General features: G+C 38.5%; 1 protein-coding gene across 1 annotated transcript in view; it reads left to right on the top strand.

The window, feature by feature from the left end:
- The window catches only part of SCN7A (sodium voltage-gated channel alpha subunit 7), a 194,166-nt gene that overhangs the window by 97,736 nt on the left and 69,885 nt on the right, over positions 1-26,545 (top strand). Inside the window, 6 exon segments of the mRNA XM_058664241.1 lie at positions 1,605-1,733; positions 12,327-12,418; positions 19,014-19,220; positions 21,161-21,230; positions 21,900-22,041; positions 24,522-24,728. Of these exon segments, the coding sequence (XP_058520224.1) occupies positions 1,605-1,733; positions 12,327-12,418; positions 19,014-19,220; positions 21,161-21,230; positions 21,900-22,041; positions 24,522-24,728 (847 nt within the window).

The raw sequence follows: 26,545 nt of genomic DNA, 5'->3' as shown, positions 1-26,545 counted from the left end.
TTTATTTTGCTTTCTATTCTACTTTTCTTGTCCTTGAGGTATGTAAATAGTCTAATCAGACTGTAGTGATTGGCTGACCCATTCAATTTTCTAGGAAATAACACTTTAGCTTCTGAGATTTAATTCTATTGTTAAAATTGGTTGACTCTGAAGAGTAATTAAAATATCAGTTTATCATAAAAATCCTTACATGTATTAATAATGAAATTATATTTTCTATGCTCCCTCCTTACTGTCACGTTAATTGTTGTGCTGTTTTTATATGATATTTGCTATATGATCATTTATCAACAACATCAATAACATAGAGTCATCTCTGTTCTAGGAATTATTTTTTCAAAAGTCAGTAGTCAAATTTCATGTCTAATGTCACGAGATAGCCCCATCCTAAAAGTCCTTTCTAAAGCACTGTACTGAGACTCAAGGGACACTTGCTGTTCTGATTATTGCCTGGTTGGGGCTTACCAAGCAAATGTGGTCCCACATATCTCAAGAATTATTTAAAATACAAGATAGTATTCAAGGGAGACTAGCACACTGGGAAGTAAAAGTACCAGGCAGTATGTGTCTCTGTTGACAAAACAGGACTCCCAAAAAAGCTTATAAATATACCTGTATATTATAATATGAGGTTTTATGCTTTTGCTGGTACTTACAATGTCATAATGCTTTTAAATGTCAGAAAGTTAAATTTGTAAATGATACTACAGGACTATAATTGCGGGCTACTATGGGGGAAAAGGTGTGAAGGAAAAATGGGGAAGGAGGAAACAGAGGAAGTCATGAACTCCTAATTTAAAAAAATGAGACAGTAAAAGCATATTGTGGGAAACAAAGGAGGTCAAGATTGAGGAAAGCAGGTGTACATGTGTACTGAAGGTTAGGTGTACATGTGCACTGAAGGTTAGGTGTACATGTGTACTGAAGGTTAGGTGTACATGTGCACTGAAGGTGTACATGTGTACTGAAGGTTAGGTGTACATGTGCACTGAAGGTTAGGTGTACATGTGCACTGAAGGTTAGGTGTACATGTGCACTGAAGGTTAGGTGTACATGTGTACTGAAGGTTAGGTGTACATGTGCACTGAAGGTTAGGTGTACATGTGCACTGAAGGTTAGGTGTACTTGTGCACTGAAGGTTAGGTGTACTTGTGCACTGAAGGTTAGGTGTACATGTGCACTGGAGGTTAGGTGTACATGTGCACTGAAGGTTAGGTGTACATGTGCACTGGAGGTTAGGTGTACATGTGCACTGGAGGTTAGGTGTACATGTGCACTGGAGGTTAGGAGTACATGTGCACTGAAGGTTAGGTGTACATGTGCACTGAAGGTTAGGTGTACATGTGCACTGAAGGTTAGGTGTACATGTGTACTGAAGGTTAGGTGTACTTGTGCACTGAAGGTTAGGAGCAGCTACAGAGGATTTGGTACATGTGAAAGGCTGAGACTAGATACACAATTTATGCAAGAGAATAGAATGAAGAAGCAATATATTTTATTGTTATAATTGAGGTTTTCAGAAATTGACAAGTGTTCTCATAAACATAGTTTTCAAAGTTGAAAATGTGTCATGAATTAATATTTATATGAAAAACTTCCTGCAGGCATACACTACTTGGAATTTATACTTTTGAAATCATTGTGAAACTGATTGCAAGAGGCCTCTGCACAGGATCCTTTTCTTTTGTTGGTGATGCATGGAACTGGCTTGACTTCAGTGTAACATTGTTTGAGTGAGTATTTCTCTCAGTTGCAAACAGCTGGATGTCTTGCTAAGGAGATCCTTCTCATAAAACATAATTGAGAGCCTCAAAGATGTGTGCCCCTACTTACGGCAGCTAAGTAGTACTTCATAGGTAGTAGTCATAGCAAGTCTTGCAGGCAACTGTCCCTGAGTAGTCTTCAAAATTTGTGATGAAAGTGAAGGCATGTGGTATTTTCTGCTTTATTTTGAATAAGAATATGGATTGAATTGTTTCATGTCAAATGATTTTTTTTTCAATGAACAGATTTCCTAAAGACTTACGAAAGGATACTAGCGTATTTGTTTCTCTGTTCCAGTCTACATTTCACTTAGCTACATTATTTAAAACAATAAATATATCAAGTAGTAGAGCCAGGTATTTTAAACACAAACAATTTCCAGAATGGTACATGGAATTCTAATGACTTTGCATCTATTTTTTGCAATGCTTCTATTCAATGCATTCTATACATCCATGGAAAAGATAATTATTAAACTCTTATTAGAGATGTTAAGTTATACTTTGTCAATTTTTTCAATTAAAAATAGCATAAAAGGAACAAATAGCATCTACTTTGTGAGAAGTAATTGAAAAAGTAGTAGTATAGTGGTCATGTGTTTAAATTGCTGTGTATGCTGTTACTGATAGCTCTGCTGTTGCTGTTATCTAAGATACAATGCAGAGTGCCATCATTATGTGTCAACTGCTCTTCTCAGTATTTTACCTCTGTTACTTCATTTAATCCAAAGAGAAGGTCCTGAAGCAAGCCCACTATGCAATTGAGGCAAATGAAGCAGGAAAGTTTGAGTATTTGCAAATGCCATGCTGCTAGTAAATGATGGATTCACAATATCTATTTTATGTGTTCTATAGGTACAGTTACAAGAAGACAATTAAATGTTTCCAACACTTTCCTCCCCTCCACCAATACCCCTGTCTCTCTTCCCTCTCTCCATCAGTATTTGCACAGACATAATTTTAATCTGTGTAGTCAGAAGCTTAATTCACCACTAATCATATTTAACAAATAAAAAGTAAAAAGACCAAAAAATCATATTTTCACTGTACAATAAACACAAGCTAAAATGGAAATCATACTCTAAAGTGACTCTTTCATCCCCACACTTATAAGTGTGTCCTATATTAGCTGCCACATATCAGAAAAAACACTATATTTGAGACTGGCTTATTTTGCAAAGCATAATGGTTTCCAATTCATCAACTTTGTTGCAAAAGATAGGATTTCATTATTTTTCTATTGTTGACTGGCATTCCATAGTTTTCCATAATATCCTTATTTTATTTATACAGCCATCAATTGTATGGGTTGATTCTGTATCTTAGCTACTGTGAATTATTATTATGAATTAGCATAGCATGCAAATAACAGTCTTGTATGCTGATTTCATTTTATTTGGGTAAATTCCTGGAAGAGGATGTCTAAGTCACATGGTAGAAATATTTTCACCTCTTAAAAATCTTCATTTTGTCTTCCAAAATGGTTCCACTAGTTTACATTCTTACTAACAGTTGAACTAATGTAACTTTCCCCCACATGCTAGCCAGCACTTATTGTTTTATAATTTTTCAGTGTACCATTATAACTAGGATAAAATGAAACCTCATTCTGGTTTTATTTGTATTTTCCTTTAGCCTAGTGAACTAGTGCATTCTTTCTTGTGTTTGCGTTGCCCATTTGTATTTCAACTTTCAAAAAATGCATACTATATCCTTTGCCCATTTCTTAATTTGATTTTTCTTGCTCTTATAGAGATGAACCATCTTTCCAGTAGTGTTGTTGGTTTGAATTAGGTATGAGTTTGTTGAGGGTTTTTGCATCTATGTTGATTAGAAGTTTAGGTCTATAATTTAGTTGTATTGAAAAGGCAGATTTACAAAGAAGAGGGGAGACAGAGAAAGATGTTTCATCCATTGCTTCATTCCCCAAATGGCCCAATGGCTGGAGCTGAGGAGATCCAAAGCCAAGAGCCAGGAGCCTTTTCTGGGTTTCCCACATGGATATGGGTTCCAGGGAGTTTGGCCATCCTTTGCTCCTTTCCCAGGTTGCAGGCTGGAAGCTGAATCAGAAGGGGAGCAGACAGGACATGAAGTGGATGGCAGTGTCAGAGAGCAGGATTAGCCTATTGAGCCACAGGACTAGCCACGAATTTTTTTTAAAGTTGAAATACATGTTTAGTTTTTTCCATAATGCATTTTAAATTTATTTTTATAAAGGCAAATTTTACACAGAGTAACATCTTCTGTATGCTGGTTTATTTTCCAGATGGCTTTAATGGTCAGAGCTGACATGATGGGAGTCCAGAACTTCCTCCAAGTCTCCCACATGGATGCAGGGTTCCAAGGATTTGAGCCATCTTTCACTGCCCTCCCAGGCCATAGGCAGAGACTTGGGTTGGAATTGGAGCAGCTGAAATGTGAACAGGAGCCCCAGATGGGATGCCAGCATCAGAGTTAATTATTAGCATGCTGTACCACCCTGTTCGCCCAGTTTTGAATAGCTTAATAAGAATTAGAATTAGGGCCCGGCGTGATAGTGTAATGGTTAAGGTCCTAGCCTGGAATGCACCAGGATCCCATATGGGCGCTGGTTCTAATCCCGGCAGCTCCACTTCCCATCCAGCTCCCTGCTTGTGGCCTGGGAAAGCAGTCGAGGACGGCCCAAAGCCTTGGGACCCTGCACCCGCATGGGAGGCCTGGAAGGAAGTTCCTGACTCTTGGCTTCCGATCGGGGCAGCACTGGCCATTGCGGCCACTTGGGGAGTGAATCATTGGACAGAAGATCTTCCTCTCTGTCTCTCCTCCTCTCTGTACATCTGCTTTTCCAATAAAATAAATAAATCTTAAAAAAATAATAATTAGAATAGTTTTTCTTGGAGTTTAGCAGAATTCAGCAGTGAAGCCATTTGTTCATGGGTTGGTCTTTTTTGGGTGAAGCTGTGGACTCAATCTCTGCCTTAGTTATTGGCCTGTTTAGGTTTTCCATGTCATCATGACTCAATTTTGGAAGACTGTATATCCAGAAATCAATCCATTTCTTCTAGATTTTCTAATTTGTTAGCATGTGGCTGATGATTTCCCCCCCTGTGGTGTCCATTGTTAAATTTACTTTTAAATCTCATATTTTATTGGGTTGAGTCTTCTGTCTATTTCAATGGTTAGTTGGGATGATGGTACATTGATTTTACTTTTTAAAAACTCAGCTCTTTGGTTCACTAATTTTTGTGTGTTTTCATTTTATTCTCTAACTTCAATTCCTTTCTCATACTAATTTTGAGCTTGACTTGTTTCTATTTTCTAGGTCCTTGAGATACATTGATAGATTGTACATTTACCATATTTGCATCTTCTTTTTGATTCATCCTTTAACCCTATTTAATGCCTTGCTTCATCACTTTCATAGTTTTTGTGTTAAAGTCCACTTTGTGTGAGACTGGGATGACTACCTCTGCTTGCTTTTCCTTATTGTTGTTGTGGAATATCCCTTTTCATTGTTCAGTTTCAGCTTGCTTGTATCTTAGTTGATCAGGTATTTCTTATAGGCATCAAATAGGTTTTGTTAAAAAATCCATTCCAGCAGTCTATATGATTTGATTGGAGATATTGGGTTATTTACATTCAGGTCTATTACTGAAAGGCAATGACTGGGTTCTGACATTGTGCCTTAAGTATTATTATTGTTTGATTTGGAAATCCTTTGTACTTTTACTAGGAGGCTTTCTACCTTCTCATTCTTTCATTATATAATTATTGGCTATTTCTATGTATAGCATATTGGTAAATATCATTTGTAAGGTTGAATGAGTTATAGCAAATACTTTTGCATTCCATGTGTTTTGGAAGGTCTTTATTTTGCCTTCTTTCATAGATTACTACTTTACATGATGCAGAATTCTGGATTGGAATCGTGTATCTTTTAAGACCTAGACTTCTTTCTTGCCTGTAGTGTCTCTGATAAGAAATCAGTTATTACCTATTGGGGGTGAGGGTCCTCTGAAAGTAATCTGACATTTTTCTTGCACACATTTTAGAAACTCTTCTTTATTTTACTGTTGAAAATTTGACTGTAATATGTTTTGGTGAATATTGATTTTTATCAACCCTATTAGGAGATCTTTATGCTTCCTGTACTAGAAAGTCCCTTTATTTTTCCATATCAGGGAAGTTTTATGCCATTTGCTGAATAAAGCTGCTAATCAAGTATCTTTCTAAACCTTCAGGAAATTTAGATAGGTTAGTACCACAATCTCAAATATATTCTTCTTTTTTGTTAATTTCCAAGAATCTTTCTTCTAGCTCAGATATTCTTCCTTCTGCCTCACCAAACCTGTTGTTGAAGCTTCCTACTGTATTTTCATTTTTTTAAATTGCTTTATTTTGACAATCTTTATATAGTTGATTAGGACACAGATGGTCAAGGGATACAGGAAAGTGGCTAAGACTATTTCCACATTACTGCTTTTTCTCTGTATCTGGGGTACAGGGGGCGATAAAGGGAGAAGCCCCACCCAGCCTACCACCCATCCCAGGTCCCCCAAATGGGATCTGATCCAAGGTTCCTGTTTGAGTGGTTCTGATGATTCAACAGTTCCGAATTGCTGCCTATCTCACCATTTCAAGCCCAATGAAATAGCTGCAGAATCCACTGGTTGACATAGTCCACCTTAGAGTCTCCATTTGCCCAGATTTTCACTGCCAACACATGGTTAGGATAGTTGATTGATTTGTTCTGTCCTCCATCTTTTGTTGTGGTATCAGGTGTCCTCTGCAGGTTCCGATGGACTACCATATCCTCCATGTACACCTGGGTATGCTGTCCACTGCTCCATCTGAGCCTCTGAGGAGGCTCTTCTTTGACACGTGCACTCCAGATCATGGAACCTGCAATTCTTTTCATTGTTGGGGTTCTTTTTTTAACATATTGTTATTATTATTATTATCATTTTATGATACAATTCCATAGACTCCTGGCATTTCCCTTATCCCCTCCCCAATTCCCTCCCTTCCCCTCACCTAGTTCCTCTATATCATTACTAAAATATAGTTCTTCATACACAGTCATATGTCCATCATTGCGGGCATGGACAATGGCAGAGAGGCCAGCATCTTATTGTCAAGATATAGTGAACAGTTTCATTGTAAGTCCATCTTTGTCTGGAAGTAGAAATGCATACCACACTACATCCTCACATCTGGATGTTAGTCTCCATTTCACAGCTACTGTACATCCCCTCAAATGAAAAGTCATAATACAAAATCAACAATAGAAGATGGAGTTCTTTAGTTGAATGCTGCTGGAGTATCAGTCGCTGCAACACCACACCGTTGTGTCCACTGCTTTCCTGTGTCTGTCAGTCTCCAGTACCCCTCTGCTGTTGTTCTGTCCTTTCATATTTCCTTGAATATGTCCTCTCTGCTTCATCCTGATTTAATTGTTGGGGTTCTGAGTCCGGCAGCTCAATTGCGGAGATCCCCAAAGAAACTTTGTCTGAGGTGATCCTAGACCAGATTCTTATGTGTGCTTGCCCATGCAGGGCCTGACAAATTCCATTGCCCCAGTCAGCTTATGCATATGTTGGTGGTTGCAATTGCCAAGTTAGTTCTGTTACCAGCCCTGTCTTCCACACGAACAAATGGGTGTTGCAGTCCAGCCTGATTCTGTCCACTTCACACCTGGCCCTCATGCAAACAGTGGGAGCTGCAGCCCAGTCGGGGCAACTACCAATAATCCCAGCCAGGCTTGCCCCCTGCCCTGGTTCCCATGCTTGGCAGTATGCACCACAGACTTGTTTAGTCTGTCCCACATCCCACAGTTCTCCTACATGTCTATGGGCATTGAAGCCTAGTTCAACCCAACCAGACCCAGCAACCAGCCCACACACTCATGCTGGTGGGTTCTTTTCTGTCTAGCCTGGTCTGCTCCAGTCCTGGTTTCATGCTTTCCAGTGGGAGTGATAACCCAAGAGGGAGGTGCCCACTATTTCTTCCTGGGCCACTCCCACTCAGGGATCATGCACTCTCCAGGTATTTCTGTGCACTTTAACTTGACAGAATCAGCCCCCAGTGACAGCATCTGCAAGCTGATGCTGCGGCAAAGCCCAACCAACTCTTGCCCATTCTGATTTATGCTTGCAGCAGAAGGGACAGTCAACCAAGCTTGGCTGTTCCCTGATCTGGCTCACATGAGGCCCACAGATGTTGAAGCCCTACCTGGTCTGGTCTGCCCCCATCCCAACTTACGCTCTCCAGTGGGAGTGGCTTTTCAGCAGGGGAACCCTCCACATTCCCTCCCTCCCTGGTTCCAACATGTGCTGGTTGGGTGCTGGGGCCCAATCTGGCATGTCCCTCCCTTGCCTGAGCATTTGCCAGTGGGTGCTATAGTCTGACTCAGCCGTGCCCACCCTCACTTACAGCTGACACTGGTGAGCGTTACAGTCTAGTCGAGCCCAGCAGGCACCCAATCCAAGCTATAATGTGTACTGGTATGTGTTGCAACTGAACCTGGCCTGACCAACACTCTGTTCTGGTGCTCAGATTCGCCAGTGGGTGATGTGAACTGGTTCAGCCTGGTCTGTCCCAACCTATGCCAAATGTATGCCGGTGGGTACCTTTCCCTGGTCTGGTCTGGTCTGCTCCCTATTGTGGTTCTTGCACTCACCTGCAGGGACTGTGTCCTGCCAGAGGAGTATTCCCAAGCTCCTCCATCAGAACCTCTCCCATGGCCAGATCTTGTGTGTACTGGTGGGTCCACGAGCGAGCCCTACTTAGTCCACCTCCTGCCCTGGCAGGAATAGTGGCCTTTCCTTACTGGCCTTCAACCCATTCTGGCTCTTACTGTTGGATGTTTCAGCCCAGCCAAAGCTTGTCCATACCCAGACACTGCTCACACATGGCTCAGTAGGGTCAGACATCTAGCCTAGTCCGTCCTACATCTACCCTGGTCCTCCAGAGCACCAGATGGTGCTGGAGTCTAGCCCAGTTTGGTGCATCCAGTCCCAGTTCACACCTGTGCCAAGGGAGACTACAGCTATATCCAGACCAGAACAAAACCCCCACTCTGGCCCACACACTCACCAGTGGGAACAAGGGTGTCCTCTTAGCTCCCCAAACAGACCTGTTCCCAGTGATAGATCACATGTGTGCCAGTGTTTGCTCTGGCCCAGCTTGGCATAGCCCCCCACCTATTTGGCCTTTGCCTTCAATGCTGTGGCCTAGCATCCCTGGCTCATTTAGACCAGTAGGTGTAAGAGCCTAGCTCAGCATGACCTGTGCTTCATCATGATTTCAATTCTTACTTGTGAGCTAATGTTTGCTTGGCTCTGCCTGGTTTAGGCCTCCCACCCCACTTCATAATCAACCCACACATTAGCCAACAGTTGGAGCTACTTTGCCCAGCTTATCCAACCCCCAGGCCTGGAGCATGTGTTCATCAGTGAGAGTTATAACCCACTAGGGGAGTTTCCCAATTTCTCCCACTTGACCCACTCACAGACCCAGTTTTCATACATGCCAATGGGTGTTAGACCAGTGCCCAACATAGTCTGGCCTTCCATTTTAACCTCCTATGAGCTGGTGAACATTGCAGCCCGGCCCAAATCACACCCTGTTTTAGGATGCGCTTTCGAATGCTGCTGTCTTGGTTAGCCCAGGCTGTTATCATTTCCTTTACCTGTGAGTGATGGCAGGTTCCATCTGGGATTGGAATTGTGTGTCTTTTAAGACCTAGACTTCTTTCTTGCCTGTAGTGTCTCTGATGAGAAATCAGTTATTACCTATTGGGGGTGAGGGTCCTCTGAAAGTAATCTGACATTTTTCTTGCACACATTTTAGAAACTCTTCTTTATTTTACTGTTGAAAATTTGACTGTAATATGTTTTGGTGAATATTGATTTTGATCAGCCCATCACTCCCCCCCAACTCTTGAGCTAACAAGTGGGAGTAGTATTTCCACAGGATTTGGCCCACGCATCCCCCACAGAATCTACCCCTGGAAATGATTCTCTTGTGTGTGGATAGTGTCTAGGCCCTGTCTAATGTGACCCATAACCTGATCAACATTCTGTCAGGTACTAGGATCTGGCCCTGCTAGACAACCCCCGCCTTAGCTTTTGCTTAGGTTGTTGCATGGTAATCAGCATTGTTCGGTGATAACAAGTTCTACACAGGACTTATAAGTAGGCTGGTATATCAGTCTGACCCATAATGATCTTCTAGGCGCTCTCCTCTAAACCACTAGGTCTCAGTACCCTCACTTACATTCAAAGAAAAGTTACTGTGTCGTTGGGATTACTTCAGGATTTTCTATTTGTAACATTGAATTCTTTATTTCTAGTGCTTCAATATTCTTTTTTCTTCAATTTCTCAATCAGTAAAACTTTTTACCCGTGTCATGTATGGATTTTTTTAAATTATTGGAGTTTGTGTCCTTTGGCCTAGACATGTTATCATTTTTCCCATCATTTCAGGCATTTTGACTCTTTGTCTTAATATTCTAATATTGAAGAGCTGTCACTTTTCTTTTGGGGAGTCATGTCTTCCTTGGTTTCGTTCTTGCATTTTTGTATTTATTTTTAGTCATTTCTTGAAGCACTTGCTGATTTTTTTTCCGGAGGTTTTTATTTTTTTAACCGAAAGATTTACGGAGAGAAGCAGTGACAGAGAATCATTCATCTCTTGATTCATTCCCTACGTGACTGCAATAGCTGTAGCTGAGCCAATTCAAAGGCAGGAGCCAGGAGTTTCTTCCCAATTTTCCACATAGTTTCAGGGATCTAAGTGTGTGGGCCATCCTCTGCTCCTTTCCCAGGCACGTCAGCAGGTTGTGGAGCAGCTAGGACACAAACCAGTGCCCTTGTGGGATGCCAGCACGGCAAGGTGGAGGATTAATCTGTTGAGCCACCACACTTGCCCTGCTTCCCTTGGTGGTTTTTTTACTTTGAACAATGCCTCTATATGTTCATAGAGTGACTGCTGCTCTAATAGATTTCCAGAGATGTATGGTGGATGTGGCTAGCATATTCTGGTCAGTGCTAGAATGCAGAGTTAGGGTGCAAGTGCCATTGAATTTAGTAATGGTTAATCTCCTCTTTTGTAGCACAGGGGAGGGAATAGTTAACGTTGGCTAGCACAATCAGTCTCATGTCCTCTCAAGGTGACCAGTTCCTGCCTGGGGTTGGCCACAGTGACTACAATCTCCACTCACCCTGGCAGTTGAACCACACAAAAGATCTGTGCAATCTTCCCGTGTGCACAGAACCCTGCTATGCCACTTGGACAAATAGGGATCTCTTCTCTCATGTCAAATACGCTGAATGCCCTGAGACCCAGTTGCCATGCCATAAGCTGTCAGACTCACAGAATTCCTAGTCATTCTGTACAAGACCGACACAGGCACAGGGTGCGGTGGATCCATTCATTCCCTTAGCCTGCTTTGCCCGTAGAGTGAGAGCAATTTTTCCCAGTGCCAGCTCCCTCTGAGTTTTTTGCCTTGGCAACTTTGTGTCCAGTAGCCTGTTGTAGGGCAGAAGGTGTACATGCCTTACGACCCAATACGAGTGAGTAGACCCATCTGGCCACAAGCCAAGATTCAAAACGTGGAATGCAGATTATTCCTTTATTAAAATCACTTGGTAAAGTGTATCTGCACAGACATGGACACAAAGTATTGCCTCCGCAATTTTTGTTGTTCTTACGACAGCACACTATCTCACAGCTCGTCTGGGCACACTTCTCAGCTGATGAGGGGAAACAAGTGGGCTCTTTAATAATAGTTATTTCGGGTTCCCCATCTCCTGCTTTGACTCCACATTGAACAAGGTCAGCATGGCCCGCAAAGTTCAATATCAGCAATGCTGCCAGTATTCTGACTGTGCTGGTCTGCTGAACCCCCGCTCTTGTCTCTAGAACTGCCTTCTCCTCCAGTCTCATTCAGTGCTGCATAGTTACACTGTCTGTACTTCTCCATGCCCTCTCTCTCTGTAACCTGCACAATTTCCACTGCAAACTTCTCTCGATTCTCCCTGGAAATGTTTCCTCCATTTTTTCTTGACCAGCTTCCCTTGATCAAAATCAATGTGACTTTTCCTTATTCATCCATCTTGGAATCACAGGGCCTGAATTCCTCATTTGGCTCAAACTGCCCTTAACCAATATCATAATGCCTTTTACACTCATCAGAGGCTATCATCACCATAATTACTATCATCCTATCAAATAAAATAATTTAATGAATCTCAATCCTTTACAAACTATTTTTCATGTTTTAACTTTTTAGTAGCTAAATATTTAAGCACAAAATGCAGAATATTTAACTTATGGAATTAAAGTATTTGCAGTATGAAATTTCACAAACTCTTATAATTTAAGCATGAAAATTTATGTTTTCCTGGCCATTTTGCTTTGTGCCTGTCTTTGCCTTCCAATTAATGACAAAGTTATTTGCAAAACAGCATAATTAGAACAGGAACAACACTTGGATACATGGTTTTTAAAATGGCTTCAGAAACTATAAAACTGTAGGTAGTATAAACATGACTTTTCAGTAATTATGACTTAAATTTACAGGCTCATAGCAAGATATGTACCTCTAAACTTGAGTCTAAAGCTTAAAACTATTAGAACTCTGAGAATTCTGAAGATTATTCCTCTAAATCAAGGTAAGAATTATTACTGAATTCATTTTCCTCATTTTGTTTTATATACTGCTCTGTATTCATGTCAAATCTTTTGTTCCTTAAAGAAAGCATTAACTTGAACAATGTATCTACTTTGAAAGTAAGAGTTGTTTCAATCTGTCACTGCAGAAAGTCAAGGGAAAATGTTACACTATATTTATTGTATGTGAATATGTGGGATCAATACTTACAATACAAAATATAGGGATTAATCAAGTGTGTTTTATTTTTATTCTTTTTAATGAACTTATTCTATTTATATTTTGTGAGCTTATAAAATTATCCTGAAATTTCTGAGATAGCAAGCTAGAAAGAAAGCTGATCTGTCTCTTTTTCCTCATTGCATTGACAATCAGTTGATACAAAGGACTGTAAGCTAACAAGATTCAGTGCTTGAGGATGGTGCAATCCACATGTTACAGTGTTCAAAGGACTTTGCTAAATAAGTTACAGCTAGGATCATGTTGACAGAAGATGCCAAGGGCTAATTTTAGCTTCCATTTTTGAAGATGCCTCAGCAGGCATCCACCAACTCCTAATATGTCCTTTTGAAGGAGGCAAACAGTTTCACTCATTCTGGCCACTGTGAGAAATATTAGGAAATACTTGCACTGAGAAATGCAAAGGTGACTGTCAGTGAGACACACTGTATCTACAGGATGTTCTGAACTGGAGTGCTAAGGCCAGACTTGCACATACTGTGAGATTGGAATTCAGGATGAGAAAAAGAGAAGATGACTGGAGAAAATCTTAATATATTCATAACCTGAAAGTACACTAAAATATCAACCCATAATCAAAACTATGAATTATATGTCTTGGGAATTGTATCTCCATAAAAATTGTTTAGCCAAATTGACCTGTGACTTCACCAAATTCTGGTTAAGAAAACAAGCAGTGAGAATTCCCTTACTGGATTGTCAGTAACTGTTGTTTACTTGCCACACTCTGAATATGACTTGTTGGAATACATCCACCAGGACAGCTGGGCCAGGAGAGGCCTGTGGGATCCTGTTGAGAAGAGGCCCCAGGAAAGAGGAGGTGGAGGGCCTTTCACCCAGGGTGTGCTCTTGCCCTCAGTAGGTCCTTGGATGTGCTTTTGTGTTCTCCTTGATGGTAGGCAAACATCTGCCTGGTCAATTAGCCAAGGGTGGAGAGTATTCCTTATCTGTTCCCAACTTCAATAATGCTTTGATCAGGTTGTCTTATTAGCCTCCCTGAACTCAATTCTGAGTTGTGCCTGAACTAAGTTTTACTAAGTATGTAAGAACTATAACCTTGGAAATGAACTTTGTCAGTTGTCTAAGAGAGCACTGTCCCCCAGTTTCTTTTTGGTAGCATCTCCTCTCCAGGAACCCATAGGGTAAACTTGCAATTACTAGAATGTAAGGTCGCATAACCTGCACCTTGAATTTAGGATAAAAGGTAAGGATAATGAAAGAAAACAGGAGAATTGAAGTTCACAGAGGAAGAACCTACTCTCATGGGAGCCTAGAGTATGCAGGCTCTGAGATTCTCACTATTTGCCTGAAGGAGCATAAAGAAGGCATATCTCAATAATAGGAAGTGTGTGGAAATATTTCTCAATACAGAAAGAGAAACAGGCTAGTTAATAGAAGCAATGTGATTTTTGAAAGATTTATTTTATTTTCATTGAAAAGTCAAACATACAGAGAGGAGGAGAGACAAAGAAGATCTTCCGTCCGTTGATTTCACTCCCCAAGTGGCCACAACAGCTTGAGCTGTGCCTATCCAAAGCCAGGAGCCAGGAGCCTCTTCCAGGCCTGCCACTCGGGTGCAGGGTCCCAAAGACTTGAACCTTCCTCTACTGTTTTCCCAGGCCACAAACAGGGAGCTGGATGGGATGCAGGGCCAACAGGATTAGAACCAGTTCCTATATGGGATCCCAGGCATGCAAGGTGAGGACTTTTTAGCCACTAGGCCACCGTGTCAGGCCCCAAAACAGTATGATTTTTTTCCAGACAAAGATGGACTTAGAATGAAACTGTTTACTCTATCTTGACACTAGAATGCTGGACTCTGCCATTGTGCATGCCCGCAATGATGAACATATGATTTTGTATGAACTATACCTGAGTAATGATATAGAGGAACTAGGTGAGGGGAGGGGAGAAATTGGGGCAGGGATAAGGGAAATGCCAGGAGCCTATGGAACTGTATCATAAAATAACAATAATAATAATAAAAAAGAAACCTGTTTAAGGAATAGAAGCAAGCCTATGAAATCAGCATTTTGTAATCTCAGTATAAAATGCCTTTAGATACTTTCAAGCAGAAGATGAAAACAAGATTATAAAATAGGCAAATACAAATAAAGTTGAAACTAAAAATGGTAAAGATTAAAATACCGCATGTAAATATTTAGTGGTAGTAGAAGCAATAGGAAATAGTGTCATCAGTGCAGCAAACACATTTATATATTAAAAAATCAGGAGTTCTGTGCTAATGCAGTAGAACAAAAACTGGGATAGATTAAAGATGAAAAAAATTAATTTCATCACTTTGTATACTTGATAACCCTGAAAAAGGTACCATGATAAATGTGTTAGAAAATTATTCAAAAATATAGTAGAAAAGGTTTACAGAGAAAGGCCTTGCAAACTGAAAGTGCTTATCTTATCCCAGATAAGAAAAAGAAACAACAAAAATGTCAAGGAATAAAAGTATTGCAAAATCCCAACAAGCAAACTAGGAAATACAGAGAAAGAGATCTTCTGGAAAGGTCCCTCTTAGATAACACTACATATGAGTAGGCAGTGTGGGTTCAGATGTTGGAGGGAGTGTGGGCAGCGATGGTGTGACAATAGAATTCTATACGTATCATTCATACACAAAGCCAATAAGCCATGGAGGGTTATCATATGTGTTTCTTTCCTGAATATCTATTGAAAAGAAAAGCACACATTGAACATAAAAATACCAACAGGAAGATTAAGTTCTAAAATTAATCACAATGAATGAGCTCTGAAACCCTTTTAACAGAATGATCTACAAATGACTACTGGCAGGTTGAAAAAGCAGGAGGCAAATATTATAAGGCAAAACATATATGGGTCATTCTTAAACCCCAGACGTATTTTGTTAGAAAATCCTGAAATAGGGTCCGGCACTATAGCATAGCGGCTAAAAGTCCTCGCCTTGCACGTGCTGGCATCCCATATGGTCGCCGGTTCTAATCCTGGCAGCCCTGCTTCCCATCCAGCTCCCTGCTTGTGGCCTGGGAAAGCAGTCTAGGACAGCCCAAAGCCTTAGAACCCTGCAACCACTTGGGAGACCTGGAAGAGCTCCTGGCTGCTGGCTTTGGACTGGCTCAGCTCCAGCTGTTGCGCTCACTTGGGGAGTGAATCATCGGATGGAAGATTTTCCTCTCTGTCTCTCCTCCTCTGTGTATATCCGCCTTTCCAATATAAATAAATAAATAAATAAATATCCTGAAATAGGTATCAACATTATTTAAAAAAAACCTGGTGACTTTGGCTTCAGTTGTAGATGAACTTTGGTGAATTGCATTTGTGGATGGCAACCACCTGCCAGAACTGAGGAGCCGCTGTCCCTTTAAGTCAGATTTGCTTCTCTGACGTCGTGTTACCTGGTAGAATGAGTTAGGCTTCCTGACTTACCCCTCTAAAGATCTAAATATTTTCCATTCTATACATCATGAAACATACTGTCTAATGCCTAAGACATAATGGTGAAACAATTACGAGAAGTTCAAAAAGCCTAAATTATATTAACAAAATCCAACACGTGGTAATATAGACACGGGGCAAAGTAAATATGGTTATTTCCTTATTTATTTTATTTATTTTTTAAAGATCTATTTTTTTATTACACAGTCAGATATACAGAGAGGAGGAGAGACAGAGAGGAAGACCCTCCGTCCGATGATTCACTCCCCAAGTGAGCCGCAACGGCCGGTACAAGCCGATCTGAAGCCGGGAACCAGGAACCTCTTCCGGGTCTCCCACACGGGTGCAGGGTCCCAAAGCTTTGGGCTGTCCTCCATTGCTTTCCCAGGCCACAAGCAGGGAGCTGGATGGGAAGTTGAAGCCGCCGACCAGAACCGGCGCCCATATGGGATCCCGGGGCGTTCAAGGCGAGGACTTTAACTGCCAGGTCACGCCGCCGGGCCCCTTATTTATTTTATTAAACACACACTATGCACATGCAGAATTACATACTGGTTCAGAATAATTGAAATGTGATAAAAAAAAAACTCTCAAATATTTTATATAAATACTAGAGAAAAAATTTAGGAAAATTGGGAAACAGTAAACATGAAAAATGTAGACATTAAATACAATTAAATGTTATAGGAGACAAACATGAAATGTTTAAAAATGAAAATATTGCAGTATTAAGAAAACATTTTATAGTATGAGAGCAAAATTGAAATTTACATAAGGTCCAGAACTTTCCAATGATGACAGTGGAAATTAACAAATCTAACTTTCTAGATAATTGGTGGTGATCCTATTTAAACTTTGAATAAAATATCATCATTGATATTAATGTTTCAGAAGAACTGGAGATATTTACAAACATGTACACTCTATATCCAAATATATGGGCATATCCTTAATAACTGATCCTCTTCAAAGTAATTCCAGCTAATGCAATGGAAAGAAATTTAAGTGGAAGGATAAACCCAGAATTTAGTTACCAAATTAAAAAAAGGTGTGAGCATATATTTTTCTATTATTATAATCACAAAAAATACACTAAAGTGACTTACTTTAGCATTCAGCAACATTTGATTTTTACCACCCCAGTTTTCTTGAGTACTTGTGTACTCATTTATATACTTTAGATTATACATTGCCTCAGCATTTATCAAACAGTTTGAGGGAAGGGCTTGGTGCATACTTTAAGCCGTCCTGTGGACTGCTGCAACCCCTGTCAGACCACCTGAGTTCCAGTTTTCAACTTTGCTCCTAATTCTAACTACAGGTGGTGTGTACCAAAGAGGCAGCATGTGATTGCAAAAGGCATCAGATGCCTGCCACACATATGGGAGACTGTAGCGAGTTCCTTGCTCCTGGCTTTGTCCTGGCTAACCTCAGCTTTTGTGGGCATGTGGAAAGCAAAGCAGTGGGTTTCCTCTTTATCAAATACAGTGAATAAATATAATAAAAAATGTCAATATATATAATAATTCTTAAGCATAGTTGTATATTTTGACACGGAAGTTCCATGTAAAACTTAAAAAGACTTGTAATTCTAAAAATAAATGTTTTCTTTGACCTGTAAATAATATGTAGACTAGGAAGAAAGATGTATACTAGTGAAAGTGATGACTTGAGATTTAATTGTTGCTTATAGCTCTTGTCTAGTAGTCTTTCTACTTTCTATTTATTGAATTCTTCCTTTAATGGAGGACTAGGACTTTGGCTGTAAATGGAATGAATGCATGTTACTGTAAAAATGAAAAGAAAAATAAGAAACAAAGAAATAGGGAGAGTGGAAGAGAGCAAGCAAGGATAAAATGAGAAGCACTATGTTCTTAAACTATACAGGAAAGATATGAAATCTGTTTTGTCTATAAATAAAGAAGTTTTAAAGCTAAAAAGTGATGGCAAAAGACTACAAAGAAGTTTTTGCATGAAAAGAATTAAACTTTCAGGTTTAATCCTAAATACCATATTTCTATAGAGACATAAATGACTGTTCATATTCCATTTCATTCAGTGAACAACTGAGTATGTTATACATGGATGGATGTTCAATTGTTTTTAATGTTTAGTGTAAAGAGAATAGATTTCATGTATTTCATAGATCTAACCATACTATGTATATATATATGTAACCATACTTCCCTCCCTTCATACTTACCTTAATCCCCCTTCCTTACTTCGTTTTCTTTCCTTTAAATTTTACAATACATTTCAAGTTACTTTATAATCACAGGATTACTGCTACATTTGCCATAAATAATGTTCAATAAGTAAATCATACAAAGACCACTGTTCAGCAGGAATATGGGCAGGACCTACACACAATAATCAAGTTATAAGATGCCACTTTCATCCTTACAGTTTTTTATCTTCTATATTAATAACGTGGTATGGTTAGTCCCAATTTTATGAAAATGAATTGAGGTAAATAAATGTTGACTTACTTGCTCAACATCACAGAATTAATGTTCTTATTCATTTAAGGTCCTAAACATATATGTCAGAGAGGAGGAGAGAAGTGAATAAAGAAGCAAGGAAACATATATCACAATTAAAAGGGCAGTTTCATCTGGTTCCTTCAAGCTATTTTATATTTCAGCAATATTTCTAACTCATTTACATTTATAGTTTTGTATTTTAACATTTGTAAAGAGAAACAATTCTAAATGTTGTGTCTGAATTATTTTGTCAGGTATTTTAAATTAGCAGCAATACAGAAATCTCAGATTTTTAATACTCTGTTCACTAGAGCTGAATAATGAGAAAACAATATGAGGTATAAAACTATCAGTTTCAATTGATAAAGCATTTTTCATGGCAAAGTTTACTAATGCTGCCTAACTAGATCTTATTTTACCAAAAATAAGCCTTTCTCTTTTCAGGTCTGAAGTCACTTGTAGTGATCCTAATCCACTGCTTCAAGAAACTGCTTGGTGTCATTATCCTAACTCTGTTTTTTCTGAGTGTATTTTCTCTAATTGGGATGGGGCTCTTCATGGGTAACCTAAAGCACAAATGTTTACAATGGCCCCAGGAAAATGAAAATGAAACACTGCGTAACAGAACTGAAAACCCATATTACATTCGAGGTAAGAAATACCACTTATGGCAGTTTTATGCAAGTTATTGAATATAGAGGCAATGTCAGAAATTATGAATGTTGAACTTCAGATAAAGCTGTGTAAATCTATTATGATTCTAAAGTGCTAACTTGGATCTGTTTCATTATTATAAGAACAAATGCCCAATCTTTAGAGTTAATTGTGCAAATTTCCTTTCTCCAAAGACTACAGCCAAAATCTTACTCACAAATCCATGAGAGAAATCTTAAAATAGTCTCTTTATAATATTGCTTTCTTCTAATAAAGTTGTTTATTAAAATATAAAAGTTTATTAACTAAGATTTTTGAGAGATTCTTATTGTGAATACTGGCAACGCCAGCATCCTATGCCAGGACACAGGTTTGAGCCCTGGTTACTCCAGTTCTAGCTTCCTGCTAAAGTGCCACAAGAAGGCAGTAGCTGATGGCCTGTGTGCTTGGACCCTGCCATCCGCTTGGTTGGAGTTTTAGGCTCCTGTCTTTAGCATAGCCCTGTTCTGGAAGTTACAGCCATCTCCTCATTCCTCTCACTCTTACTCTGTTTCTCTCTGTCTCTCTGTCTGCCATTCAAAAAATGCAATAAATCCTCAAAACAATTTCTGAGATGTCTTTACTTTATAAGCAAAGTAAAAAGCTCCACGTGATGGAAATTCTTACTACTTTTTTATTTTATATACTGATAAGCATTTTAAAAACTTGGATTTATCATTTGTATAGCATTTATAATAGAATAATTGCTTAGTTCTTGTAACTATCATTCACTGGCCTTACCTTATAGCTTTCCCATAATCCTTTAGAAGAGGTGTTAATAACTCCTGCCCTATTGCAAATAAGGCAGTTCAGAGAAAATCAATGGCACTTTAAATAAAATATTGTGAAACTGGAATTCAAACCACACTCAAACTGCCTTCAAAACCCATTCTCTTTCATAAGGACATCCTCTCTTAGTGGATCTTTTTTTCTCCTATTAAAATGATCGATTCCTTTCTGATAGCATTTAGAAGAACTAGAAGCAAATTTTTCAACCACAGACATAACATTGTAGAAAAATAAATGGCATAGATACTAAGATGTCAGTTGGCTCACCTACAGGACACATTTTAGTGGCTGAGTAGAGTGCTGGCTCCTCTACTTCTGTATATTCTGAGGATGTGCGTGATGACTCAAGCAGTTGAGTCCCTGCCATCCAATTCAGAAACCCGATTTCGTTTCCAGTTCCCAGTTTGTCCTCAGCATTAGAAAGCATTTGGGGAGTTAACCAGCAAATGGGAGGGTTCTTTCTCTCTCCAGCCTTCCCTTCCTCCTTCTCTGTATGTATGTACATGTGTGTATATGTGCCCATTTCCATGCCCATCAAACTAATAAAAGTACATACATTTTGTTTGGGTAAAAAACCAGGAATGGGATGGCTGTGGAATCCAGTTATGTTTTAGCAAAAATTAAAGAAACAAAAGAAAGGGGAATTTTGAGGGAGCATGATAGGGAGGGAAACAAATATGCTTATATTAGGATTATACCTATAAAATACATAACATCTGTTATACAAAAAAAATTTTAATGAAAATGCTTTGCTTATAAATACAAGTCATAGACCACAAGTAGTGTTGTTTTCAAATAGTTCAGTCTTGGAGGTTTTTTTTTTTTTTTTTCCATAAATCTGCTCTTCCTGGCTGGTTTTCTTACTCATTCTCTAAAAGTCTTCATTTTAAGAAGCATTTTTGTTTTGTGCTGAGTTTTGTCACTTACAGGACAGTGAATCAGCCCGATTCCTGAAGGGCTTTTGCTATGCATCAGCTGGTAGGTAAAAAGGTTGTGCATGAGCTGCCCCTTCTCAGCTGCAGACTGGCTGCTCATCTTTAGTACAAATCCCACTGGCCTGCACATCTTCTACTAAGGATGACATGCAGAATATCTTTTCTTTATTCTAGAAACAAAAACCTTTTATTATTTGGAAGGAGAAAGAAATGCTCTTTTGTGTGGCAACAGAACAGATGCTGGGTAAGTGGAGAGAGTGCTTTCCATCAAGGTGATGTCACGAATCAATAGTACTTGATGAATGATTGTAGCTCTTACTGTACATCATCACTTCTTAATTATCTCATTTTATGATAAAAGCCATGGTGAGAAGTTATCTTGGTCCATTCAGGCTGTTGTAATAAGATAGCATAGTTTGAGTGACTTACAAACAACAGGAATTTCTCTCAGGCTGGGAGGCTTTGAATCCAACAAAAGCTATCCATCAATGTGGTATCTGGAGGGGGTCACAAGTGGCTCATATTCAGCTCCGTGTTGCTCTTTCGTCCCATGCATAAAGGATGTGGACTCTCTGCTGAACTTCTGCAAGGGCAGTGATCATATTTGCAAGTCTCCATTCTCATGATCCAAACTTTTGTCTCCTAATACAATAACTTTGGAGGTTAGAATTTCGATGTAAGAATTTTGCCAGAGGTGTGGCACAGAGAGTTAAACAACTGCTTGCTATGCCAACATCCCTCTTGGGCTATGAATATGGCCTGAGAAGGCAGTGGAAGGTGAGCTACATGTTTGAAAGATGTATTACTGCCTGAGGAACTTCTGTTATTCATAGAAAGATGTTCCACATTTATGATTTCTATAATTTGAAAGTCCTCTAAAGTGAGCAGTTTCTCTTTTCTTTGGCTTTTTCAGTCAGTGCCCTGAAGGATATGTGTGTGTCAAAGCTGGCATAAATCCTGATCATGGCTTTACTAATTTTGACAATTTTGGCTCAGCCCTATTGGCTCTGTTTCGGTTGATGATGCAGGATTACCCCGAAGCACTTTATCACCAGGTAAGAATGTGGAGATTCATCACTGCACTTGGAAAGGGCACCGTGCCTTCCCTTCCAAAATGATCCTCAAGTGTCATACATTTCATTAAAGTTTTATGTGCAGGAGAACGTGAAAGCACAAGAGAATCAAAACTAGTAAATGCTGGACTATCAGCAGATAACTCTGCTATCTTACTTAATCTTAGAAGTGATGAAACTAATGTGCATGTACACATATATGCACACACGCACACACATACACTCCCCAAGTTACAATGCTTCAGATTAACAGCATTTTGACTTTATTGTGGGGCAAAAGAGATGTCATCAAATCAAAAACAGTTTAATTTAGAATTTTGATCTCATCCTGGGGTATCAGTATGCAATGCGATGCTCTCTTGTTATACTCACTGGCACAGAGTCACAAGCAGCTCCCAGCCAGCTGATCACAGCTTAAATCACCCATATTCTGTAGTGCACTGTGTTACTCAACTGTGCTTTTCACTAGATTAGGTGTGATAATTTATTTTGATTTATGAGTCTTTTAGCTACAAATGGGTTTATTGAGACATAAAGCCACCAGGAGCAACTGTGTTTTTTCTGTGAAGATAGTAAGACCCATAGAAGTTTCAATAAGACATACCAATTGATACTGAAGGATTATATCATTATACAGCCCAATAAAGGTGTTGATTTTCTCTATACCCCCCAAATGCCTGACATTGGCATTTTTCTTATTAACATTTGTTTAAAGGCAATTTTTTCCCTTCTACCAATAACATAGGAGACCAATCTAAAGGTGTCTAGTGTTAGAGTTCTTTTCAGATGTTCATTACTGCAAAATGAGTTTTTAGGTAATTGATATAAGTAGTATTTACTTTGGATTTTTAACCTTGTTCTAAACTGAACTCACAGTGGAACTGATGGAAATTCATTAGTCATCCCAAAAGACTGCAGTTCATGTTCTGGAGAAAAGTTTGTTTCATTTTCATATAAAATATATCTGATCCAAGCATTCTTCAGCATATTATATACAGAAGTGAACCAACAATGTAAATCTCACTGAAGAGTTGCACTTAATAGTATAACCAACATTTACTGTACAGCTTCCATATGCATTGTTTCATTTGAGAGGGGCCAAAACTGTGTTTGTGAAGCACAAAATTAGAGTATGTACACTTTTCAGTACTAGCATGAGATGTATATAATTTAACCATGCTAGTATTATATGCATTTTAATTTACTGCAATCATCTATAGAAAGAGTGAAAGTTTTGAATTCAAACATAAAACTTGAAATCTTATGGGAAATTGCCCCTCTGTGATTTTTTGCTTTCTCTGTTATATGTAGTATGTTAAATACTACATTAACTTTGTTTAGAATGAGAAAATGAATGCTATTTATAAATGTACGTATTCTGCATGGTACTCTATAATACTTATTTCTGACTGTTGAATGCATAATTTTAAATAACAACAGTTCAGCAGTAAAAACAGGTAATTAAGTCCTAAATTGTTGCCTAACTGGGATAATCAGCATATTGAAAATACTTTCAAATATAATTTATATTATTCAAACAAAATTTTGTTTGAATTTATTTTTCTGTTGTACAAGCACTTTAACTCTTCTCATCTGCACAATAATTTCTGTATATAATTATCTGTGGGTTTGAATAGGTGTTTTAAAGTTCACTTTCTATTTGCATTGATGAATTTTATTTACATAGTTTAACCAATGAGTATAAGCTAACATACTTTTCATTTGTAATGTTCCACTTGTATTTTTCTAAATGCTTAACATTTCTGATCTAGCTTATGTAATTACTAGTAAATAAAACTTTTACTCAATTTGATAAATCTATTTTGTGTGTCATTTTATGTTGCATTCATAAATATTGTCTACTCCTGTAATGACTTCATCTAGGTTATATACCTTTTCCATGTGATTTATCTAAAGATTTTTTCACCAAAGTAAATATCTGCTTGTCACCTCTTATGCCAATCTGATCTTGTACCACATTATGATTTTAGCATAAATTAATGATCAGAGCAAACAATTTGGAAATTTTCTCAGATAAGATTAAATGGCATGAATTTAAAATTCAAATGCAAAGATAAGAAATTTATTTATTTGAACCATATAATTTCTTTATCAAAAGGTAATAGTTTTCTTCTCAATATGTTTTCTCTATTACTGTTTTAAAGTCACATGGTCATCCCAAATGAGTTAAACGACATAATCTGGTTTTGTAGTATATGTTCAATACTATGTATATATAGTGTTGATATATATATATATATATCTTTAGACATATATGTATATATGTCTAAAGTTAGAGATACTCATTTGTAGGTCAGGTAGAACCAGTACTTAAATTGTTTTGTGATTTTGTTTTACTTATTGATAAATGTTTTCAGAATTTAATTTAATTCTTCATTTTTAAAATGCACCATAGATGGTAAATAACATTTTCACCTTTTGTTTTTGTTTTCTCCTCTTAGATTCTTTATGCTTCTGGGAAGGTCTATATGATCTTTTTTGTTTTGGTAAGCTTTTGGTTTGCCTTTTATATGGCAAGTTTGTTCTTAAGCATAATTGCTGTGGCCTATGAAGAAGAAAAGCAAGCAGCTTCTGAAAAACCCAGGAACATTATACCAACATTTAAACAGAGTATAATAGAACTACAAGAAAGAGATGAGGTAACACAGGTACAGATTTTTTTTTAATTTCTTAAAACCAAAGTGCTAAAAATGTCATTTCCTGGAGTGTGTTGCGTTTTGATATATGAATTGTTTTTGGTGGAGTAAGAAACGCTTTATGCAAGAGGAATTTCACTTTTGCTATATATATTTTCTTCCTTAGAGCACAGTGGTAAGACTGAATGACATCCTAGAAGATGCCTCGAAAAAATACAATGTCATGTGTAAAAAAATGTTATTGCTGCTGATAAACTGTAGGATTATCTGAAGTGTATATTTCTGGAACTTGACTGTTTTTATTACAGGCATAGTTTGTTCATTTGAAGCTGCTTCAAACAGCACACCAGAATTAATTATGGAACTTGTGTGCCACTTAAATATGCTCATTCCTTCCCCAATTTAGAAAATTTTGAGGAGTAGGGGCCAATGCCATGGTCAAGCTTCAGGCTATGCTACTGGCATGCCTAGGGTGCTGGTTTGTGTCCTGGTTGATTTAGTTCTGTTTCAGCTCCCTCCTTATGGTTCAGGAAAGCTGTAGAGTATAGGACAAATTTTTGGGCACGTGTACCTACATGGGAGTCCCAGAAGCTCCTGGATTTGGATTGGTTTAGCTTTTGCGATTGCAACCATGGGAGTGAACCAGCTGGTGGAACATTTCTTTCTGTCTCTCCTTTCTATAAATCTGCCCTTCAAATAAAAATAAAATTAAAAAGAGAAATTATCAAGAAAACAGATAAAAATGTTATCCCAAAGTTGTGAAAAGAAAACCTCACATTATTGGCTTTCTGATTTTTAAAAAATATTTATTTTTATTGCAAAGTCAGATATACAGAGAAAAGAGACAGGGAGGAATATCCTCCGTTTGCTAACTCACTCCCCAGATGACCACAATCACCAGAGCTTTGCCAATCCGAAGCCAGGAGTGAGAAACTTCTTCCAGGTTTCCCATGCAGCTGCAGGATCCCCAGGCTTGGGGTCATCCTTGATTGCTTTCCCAGGCCACAAGCAGGGAGCTGGATGGGAAGCAGGGCTGTTGGGATTAGATCCGGGGCCCATATGTGATCCAGTCGCGTTCAAGGTGAGGACTTTAACTGCCAGGCCACCACGCTGGGCCCTTTTTAAGATGAAATGTGCTGCACCTTGGTGTAGGGGTTAAATTAATCATAGAATAACTAGATACATAATTAGTAAAATCTAATAAAACTTAATGGTAATTTCAACTGCTTTAATGTTGTATGTGTTCATACTTTATCATATCATTGGTCTCATGGCAGAAAATTCAGTCTGAATCTGAAGATATTGCCCCAAGTAGCACTAAAGAAGTTGTTTAAAATGATTTTAAATGCCAAATTGTGCCATAAGTGTACCAAAAGGAAAAAATAGGATCAAGAAACAGCAGTAGTGCTTGCTTAAATCCTAAAAATAATCTTAAATCCTAAAGACAATCTTAACTCTTCCTTAAATTATTTTTCTGATATATGGAAAAATAATCTAGATTGAAGGATAAGATAAAAAGGAGCAAGTTACATGGTCTGGTGGTTTAGATGCTGATAAAACTGTTCCTATCCTGTCGCTGACCCACAGGATGGACTTGGTGCATGGAGCCGATAACAACACGTGTGGACCCTGACTAATGGTCAAAGCCAAAGTTTATTAGTGGCATCAGACTTTATACACTGAGGGTCATATGGCATTAGGGAGGAGGTGTTGAGCTTATCAACAAAACCCATCAACGGTTTCTATGCTTTTGTTTGGAACTCCTTTTGTCTTGTATATTCCACCAAGTGTTCTCATACACATGAGGTCCACTCAACTGTTCTTATACA

The sequence above is a fragment of the Ochotona princeps genome, chromosome 5 (assembly GCF_030435755.1).
Source record: "Ochotona princeps isolate mOchPri1 chromosome 5, mOchPri1.hap1, whole genome shotgun sequence".
Lineage (NCBI taxonomy): Eukaryota > Metazoa > Chordata > Mammalia > Lagomorpha > Ochotonidae > Ochotona > Ochotona princeps.
The sequence above is the reverse complement of the archived record's forward strand: the minus strand, read 5'-3'. Positions and strand labels throughout refer to the sequence as shown.